Below are 8,350 nucleotides of genomic sequence, written 5' to 3' on the forward strand. Positions count from 1 at the left end.
ATTCCAGAAGTCAGCTGAACTGTTATGCCTGAAACTTTCAAAAAACAATTCAACCAGAAGCGCAGGCACCCAGCATGGGAAATCTCAGTCCAAAGGCTTAAAGTTTGGCAAACTTATAACTGACTGAAATTGACATCTTCTAATTGAAGTCTCAGACAGACTTAACTAAGGGGTCTGCTACTAGCACCAAATACAATGTCCAGTTGATTTGTGAATCCCATTCACCTAGGCCAGTGATTTCCAAACTGGTGTTGGCATTAGTAGGGCCAGTTGTTCATAATTTCTTTCTCTGAATAATGAAAATGTCGTTTTTCAGTGTGTGAAGAGCGACCGATCTGCTTCCCCCATGAGAACAGCCCCCAGTAGTGCATGCAGTGTCTCATATTCACTTTGTCTCTCCATCCAGGCATTTGTATTGCGACCATCACCATAGACCCTGGGCACACACAGGGAGTCAGGGGGATGTACGGTACATGCAGGAGACACCGTTCTGCCTCAGAGTTGGACACCTTCTCCCCTACTCCATGTCAGATTCCAACACAACCGACTTCACCAACCCCTCCACCTTCATCCTGCTGGGCATTCCTGGCCTGGAGGCAGCCCATGTCTGGATCTCCATCCCCTTCTGCACCATGTACGCCATAGCCATGTCGGGGAACTTCACCATCCTGGTCATTGTGAAGACGGAGCCGAGCCTCCATGTGCCCATGTACTATTTCCTCTGCATGCTGGCTGTCAGCGACCTGGTCCTGTCTACTTCCACCCTGCCCAAAACTCTGAGTATCTTCTGGTTCAATTCCAGGGAAATCCACTTCAGTGCCTGCCTCACCCAGATGTACTTCATTCACTGCTTCTTAGCAATGGAGTCTGGGATCTTTGTGGCCATGGCTTTTGATCGTTACGTGGCCATCTGTGATCCTCTGAGACATTCCACCATCCTGACTAACCCTTTGGTGGCCAAGATCAGCCTGGCTGTGGTGCTGCGTGCTGGCATGGTCATATTGCCCTTTCCCTTCCTGGCGAGGCAGTGGCCATATTGCAGAACCAACATCATCCCCCACGCGTACTGTGAATACATGGCCGTGCTGAAGCTGGTCTGTGCTGACATCCTTGTCAGTAGTTACTATGGCCTCCTTCTGGCCCTCTTGGTGACTGCTTTGGATGTGTTTTTTATTGCCTTGTCCTATACCCAGATCCTCAGGGCCATCTTCAGACTCCCCACAAAGGAAGACCGGCTCAAGACTTTTGGGACCTGCGTCTCCCACCTCTGTGTTATCTTAGCCTTTTATATCCCAGTTCTCTTCTCCTTCCTCACGCACCGGTTTGGCCACAATGTGCCCCTGCAGTTCCACGTTCTCATGGCCAACATGTACCTTCTGGTGCCTGCCATGCTAAACCCTATCATCTACGGGGTGAGGACCAGACAGATCCGGGACAGGCTCCTCCGGCTCGTTACTCATAAAGGGATGAAAGATTTCTCCTGGTGCCCTGGCTCTCAGACTGAGTCCCATGCAGACATTGGGCTGGTTGGTGACATTGGGCTGATCCCTCTTCCCTGAATCACTTACCAGAGAGTGAAAGTGACATTAAGCCCTTTCCTGACCTTATTGTGCTGTGTCAGTGTGCCGAACTGCGGAATCAATCTATGTACAATTCATTAACTCATAGGGATGTTACCTTTCCAATTTCTGCTAACTGGACCCCTGAGATGCTCCCCGACTCCTTCCTCCAAGGAGTATATCCCTGCTGCACATCTCACCTCAAGACTCCACCCACTTCTGCCCCCTTTCCCCCAAGGTCACACTCCTGGTGATCGCTCCTCTCCTGCCTTTCCCCGTCACTCTCTAGATCATCTCCAGCTTCCTCCCCACCCCAGCTGTGTCATCTCTGCTCCAAAGCTGGCAAAGGAGCTGCTGCAGCCTGACAAACAGTCTGTCGGCTGGTAGGAAGCAGCCCCCAATGAGTAGGGGGGGCATGACTTAATGACCTGCCATCTCCCTCCACCACGCAGTAACTGGACACTGCCAGTTTCCCTTTCTGACCTAACTTTCTGGTTGAAAACTGGGTACCTGGTAACCCTAAATGGCACCCTGACACATGAGCCAAAAACTGGACTGTCTGAGTAAAACGGGGTGTGTGTGTGTGTGTGTTGGTCCAGCCCTTTAAACACACAGAGATTGGGTGAGTCAGAGGAAGCTGGGGCAGGAGAGTGGCACAAGGGTGGCAGAGGGAGCTTATTAGAGAGCTTATTCCTTCACTCTCCCACTTCCCTGGTCCTTCTCGCATGAACAGAGAGCAACAATACCCGAAGTCCGAAGGTGCAAACAATTCGATGTTTATTGGGGTGAACTTCCAGCAAGCTTAAATACAAGTTCCTTTTTCCTTATTTTTGAATCCCAACTTACTTCCTGTTTGCCCCTAATTTATATAGTAATATTCTTAGCTATACCTTCACCAATCATTCTACTGAAATTTAACTAACCAATCCTAACATATTGTAACATGATTAGCTAACCAATTATATCCCACCACCTTAATGAGTTTACTCCCAGCAAAATTAATTATACAGCAGACAGAAACAATTACAGAACCAGACAGAGACCATGCCAATAAACAATAGCAAAGTGGGAACTATAATGACAAAACAGTACAGAAGTGAGGATTTCACAACTACATCTATAAAGACATAAGAGTTTCCCAGCTGTGTCTATTGATAAGTGAGTTCTTACCAAACAGAAAACTATCAACCTCAATTTCCTTTTACATCTTCTAGGCTCTTCCCTTTCTCCGGAGGTGATAGGCACTATCAGGACAGGATTGTATCCTAACAGCCCCATAGCACCTTCTTTCAATGTGACTAGTTTGGGATGTGAGGAGGTGACTGGTCGCTTCCCAGCTTATGGCTGCCTCTGTCGCTTAGCCAAAGGCCTTAGTCTAAGCACAGGGCCTCAGACTGTCACAGTAAGAGAAGGACCTTACACTGGCAGACAGTGATTTTGATTCTTTCTTTTATACCTCTAACTAGCCAAGTGATAAGAACACACCTAAATTCTTAAAGTACAGGCCTTTACAGACAGGCCTGAATATCTATATCCTAACAGAGCTCTTTGGTTTCAGGGTTAGGGCTGCAGCAGAGAGACAGACTCCAACTGGAGGAGAAGCCGTGAGCTCCAGGAGGTGGCCCCTGGATACCATAGAGGGCTCTGACCAAATCCCAAAGAATGCTCCAGGGCGGTGAGGACACAGAGGCAGGGAATGGCGCGCAGGTGTCATATTGTATTTACCTGGATCTGGGTATCTCTTGTGCTGTCTAAAGTAGAGGAATTGTTTTAGCAATTCCTTTTGCAAGGCCCGGGTTTGTTCGCTTTAACAATCTTGTGACCCAATAGAGAGAAATTGGAAACAGAGTGTGCCCAAAGGGGAGTACTGGGATGGGTGCGCTGAAGCAATTGGAGAATCTGGGGAAGCCAGGCCAAAACTAGTCTCTGGGTCTTGGCACACAGCTCTCTGCTCCCATAGCGAGGCTCTAGAACAGAAGCTGCACCCTGAGAGTGGGCCTAGAAACTCAAAGTCAAAGACAGGGCCTGAACGGTGCTGAGACTCAAAAGCACGTGGGACCTGTGTGTGGGACCCAAACACAACTGCCTGGTGGGTGTCCAACCGTGACAGGAAACTTGAAGTTGCAACATGGATGCTACATGGTTGCTAGGGGACTGTGAGTGGAAGGTAAGTGCAGCTGGGCAGAGAGGTGTCCACAAGATGTTCTCTTCACCCAAATCTGGTTTCTCTGCCCTCATTGTTTCCCTGAGTGCTCTAGTTCCAGGAGTGACCCAGCCGGGCTTCCCTGAAGGAAATGTTTCCTGAACAAGCATCACCTTTTGGGGTTAGGGAGAAGGTTTGAGTCTCTCTTGGAAAGTGCTCCCCTGAACAGAAGAGGCAGGGAGTCGCTGTGTTACGGGGGTTTTGAATATGAATATGACATAACGGGAATATGCTTTATGCGAAATACCTCTTGTAAGATATCACTGGAAAAGTTATAATCTGCTTAACGTATTCATCCTATTTATGTGCATGTATCATGCTTATATTTAAAGATAAGAATATGACGCATATGAGGGCCATTAATGGTAATTCAGGAACTTGATGACTCTTAAGCAAGAAACAATTGGCTGTGAATGGATTTGTTTTCCTATAAGTCTGTGGGATGCCTGTGCAAGAGGAGGGGTGCTGTGAAGGCCTGTGTCTGTGTCACCTGACACTGGAATCCACCTTGGATTTGATATTTTTTCACAAGGTGGGGGGAGAGTTTAAACAAAGAGACAAACGATTCCAGCCTTTTCCGAAATCTATATAAGGGTGTGAAGCAGGACAAAAAGGGAGGATACCCCATCTTACTTCCTAAGATATCTGCTGGAAATAACAGAGACTGAACTGGGGGAAGGATTTGGCCCAGACTAAAAATGAGTCGAGTCTGTGAAAGAAGCTTACTGGAATATCTTTGAGGGTGAGATGTAACATGCACAAGTTTCTTAGTGTATTAAGTTAGCCTTGCGTGTTTGTTTTATTTTGCTTAGTAACTTATTTTGTTCTGTCATAAAAGTTACCTGTTATGATCACTTAAATCCTACCTTTAATACTTAATAAAATCACTGTTGTTTATTAATAAACCCAGTGTAAGTAACAGTTCCCTAGGGGGGTGGGGGGCAAATAGTGTGTATATCTCTCTTTACTTCAAGAAAGAGGGAGAACAATATGAACATATACTGTATAAAATTTTATAGAGTGTAAGGCAGATTTCTCTGGGGTTCAGGTCCCATTGGGGTTGTGCAGTTGGGTGCTGGGGCAAGTCACTTTTAATTGAGCCTTCCCAGAGCTGAGCTAATCTCAGTATCTGTTAGAGGAGGTTTTGGAATTAATGGAGAAACTTAACAGTAACAAGTCACTGGGACCAGACAGCATTCACACAAGAGTTTTGAAAGAACTGAAATGTGAAATTGCAGAACTATTAACTATGGTTTGTAACCTGTCCTTTAAATCAGCTACTGTACACAGTGACTGGAAGATAGCTAATGTAATGCCAATATTTAAGAAGGTCTCTAGAGGTGACTCTGGCAATTACAGACCGGTAAGTCTAACGTCAGTACCGGGCAAATTAGTTGAAACAATAATAAAGAATAAAATGGTCACACACACAGAAGAACATAAATTGTTGGGTAAAAGTCAACATGGTTTCTGTACAGGGAAATCATGTCTTACTAATCTATTAGAGTTCTTTGAGGGGGTCAACAAACATGTGGACAAGGGGGATGCAGTGGACATAGCGTACTTAGATTTCCAGAAAGCCTTTGACAAGGTCCCTCACCAAAGGCTCTTAGTAAATTAAGTTGTCATGGGATAAGAGGGAAGATCCTTTAATGGACTGAGAACGGGTTAAAAGACAGGGAACAAAGGGTAGGAATAAATGGTAAATTTTCAGAATGGAGAGGGGTAACTAGTGGTGTTCCCCAAGGGTCAGTCCGAGGACCAATCCTATTCAACTTATTCATAAATGATCTGGAGAAAGGGGTAAACAGTCAGGTGGCAAAGTTTGCAGATGATACTAAACTGCTCAAGATAGTCAAGATCAAAGCAGACTGTGAAGAACTTCAAAAAGATCTCACAAAACTAAGTGATTGGGCAACAAAATGGCAAATGAAATGTAATGTGGATAAATGTAAAGTAATGCACACTGGAAAAATAACTCCAACTACACATACAATATGATGGGGGCTAATTTAGCTACAGCTAATCAGGAGAAAGATCTTGGCGTCATCGTGGATAGTTCTCTGAAGACGTCCACGCAGTGTGCAGCGGCAGTCAAAAAAGCAAACGGGATGGTAGGACTAATTAAAAAAGGGATAGAGAATAAGATGGAGAATATCTTATTGACCCTATATAAATCCATGGTATACCCACTTCTTGAATACTGCATACAGATGTGGTCCCCTCATCTCAAAAAAGATATACTGGCATTAGAAAAGGTTCAGAGAAGGGCAACTAAAACTATTAGGGTTTTGGAATGGGTCATGAGTGATGTGGAGAAAGTGAATAAGGAAAAGTTATTTACTTGTTCCCATAACATAAGAATGAGGGGCCACCAAACGAAATTAATGGGCAGCAGGTTTAAAACAAATAAAAGAAAGTTCTGGCACCGTCCTCCCTGTGAGCTGGGACTGCCTGGGCCACAGGGACCGAGCAGGGGACCAGGCTGAGGCAGCTGCAGCCAGAGCCACAGGGGTCTGAGAACCATCCCAGGGAGCAGGTCAGTGCTAGGAGCAGAGCGAGAGAAGCAGCAATAATCTGTGACCATCACCCTAGACCCTGGGCACATACAGGAAGTCAGGGGAAAGTATGGTACACGCAGGAGACACTGTTCTGCCTCAGAGTTGGACACTACTCCATGTCAGGTTCCAACACAACCGACATCACCAACTCCTCCCCCTTCATCCTGCTGGGCATTCCTGGCTTAGAGACTGCTCATGTCTGGATTTACATCCCCTTCTGCACCATGTACGCCATAGCTATCTTGGCAAACTTCACCATCCTGGTCATTGTGAAGAGGGAGCTGAGCCTCCATAAGCCCATGTACTATTTCCTCTGCATGCTGGCTGTCAGCGACCTGGTCCTGTCTTGTTTGCTACATGGCCATCTGCAATGCCCTGAGACATTCCACCATCCTGACAAACCCGGTGGTGGCCACGATTGGCCTGGCCGTGGTGTTGCGTGGCTGCCTGATCGTACGGCCAACTCCCTTCCTGGCAAGGTGGTGGCCATATTGCAGAACCAGCATCATCCCCCACACATACTGTGACGGCATGGCCGTGGTGAAGCTGGCCTGTGCTGATGTTCGCATCAGTAGTTACTACAGCCTCTCTGTGGCATTCTTGGTGACCACTCTGGATGTGTTTTTTATCTCCATGTCCTATTTCCATATTCTCAGGGCCATCTTCAGCCTCCCCACAAAGGATGCCCAGCTCAAGACTTTTGGGACGTATGGCTCCCACCTCTTTGTCATTTTAGCCTCTTACATCCCAGTTATCTTCTCCTCCCTCATGCACTGGTTTGTCCATAATGTGGCCCTGTATTTTCACGTTCTCATTTCCAATGTGCACCTGCTTGTGATCCCCATGCTACACCCCATCATCTATGGGGTGAGGACCAAACAGATCTGGGACAGGCTACTCTGGCTACTTACTCATATAGGGATGTAAAGTTTTCTCCTGGTGCTCTGGCTCTCAGACCGAGCTCCATGCTGAGCTGGCAGGTGACATGGTGCTGGGCCCTCTTCCCTGAATCACTTACCACACAGTTTAAAAGACATTAAATCCTTTCCTGTCCTTACTGTGCTGTGTCAGCATGACAAACTGGGGAATACGGCTATGTACAATTCAGTGGGTTGCCACATCTCTCATTGCTGGTTTCACACCCCTTGCCCCACCTCTTCTGCCAGGGCTCCACCTCTGCTCTGCCTCTTCGCCTCAAGGCCCTGCCCCTGTCGCTTACTCCTCTTTTCTCCTCCCCCTGTCATTTGCTGGATCATTTCCACCTCCCTCCCCTCACCACAGCTACAAGGGAGCCATTTCAGATTTTGGTAGGGGAGGCAACATTAACTGTGATTCCAAGGGCTACTTAGGGTCTTCACAACTCTGGTTTCTTCACCAATAACTTAGCAATTAGCTGACAGGAGCAATGTATCTAATTCTGATATAAAAGAAAGAAACTTGAATAAATATTAGACCCTCTCAGCTCTGATACTAACACGTTCTGACATCTTGTGCCAAGTCACTTAAGGGACACTGGTTAGGTTTAAAATATTACTGTATATTCTTACGTTGTTACTAACTTTGCAGAGAGAGAGAGAGACCCCAGCAGGACTCCTGGGTTCTATCTCAGCTCTGGGAAAGGTGTGGGGTCTAGTTCATTGTAGCGGGGGGTGGGGTGGGCAGATACATCTTGGGTCTCTATAAGAACATCAGAATGGCCATACTGGGTCAGACCAATGGTCCATCTAGCCCAATATCCTATCTTCTGACAATGGCCAGTGCCCGGTGACACAGACGGAATAAACAGAACAGGGAATCATCAAGTGATCCATCCCCTGTTGCCCACTCCCAGATTCTAGCAAACAGAGGCTAGGGACACCATCCCTGCCCATCATGGATAATAGCTATTGATTGACCTATCCCCCATGAATTTATCTAGTTCTTATTGGATCCATGTTATAGTTTTGGCCTTCACAGCTTCCCCTGGCAAAGAGTTCCACAGGTTGACTGTGAAGAAATACTTCCTTTTTTTTGTTTGAAATTTGCTG

At 46.6% G+C, this 8,350-nt stretch overlaps 1 protein-coding gene and 1 pseudogene across 1 annotated transcript; both read left to right on the forward strand.

Moving 5' to 3' along the window:
• Positions 1 to 473: 473 nt before the first annotated feature.
• Positions 474 to 1,559, forward strand: LOC140913759 (olfactory receptor 52R1-like). Its single transcript, XM_073350561.2, has one exon. It carries the CDS (start codon positions 474 to 476, stop codon positions 1,557 to 1,559), a length of 1,086 nt encoding a protein of 361 aa, XP_073206662.2.
• A 4,880-nt stretch (positions 1,560 to 6,439) lies between these two features.
• LOC144930646 (olfactory receptor 52E2-like) lies at positions 6,440 to 7,250 on the forward strand (annotated as a pseudogene).
• Positions 7,251 to 8,350: the final 1,100 nt, after the last annotated feature.

This window comes from Lepidochelys kempii, chromosome 1 (genome assembly GCF_965140285.1).
Source record: "Lepidochelys kempii isolate rLepKem1 chromosome 1, rLepKem1.hap1, whole genome shotgun sequence".
Taxonomy (NCBI): domain Eukaryota; kingdom Metazoa; phylum Chordata; order Testudines; family Cheloniidae; genus Lepidochelys; species Lepidochelys kempii.

What these genes read in the sequence shown, in the direction of transcription:
- LOC140913759 (XM_073350561.2), top strand. Translation starts at nt 474, where the DNA reads ATGCAGGAGACACCGTTCTGCCTCAGAGTTGGACACCTTCTCCCCTAC.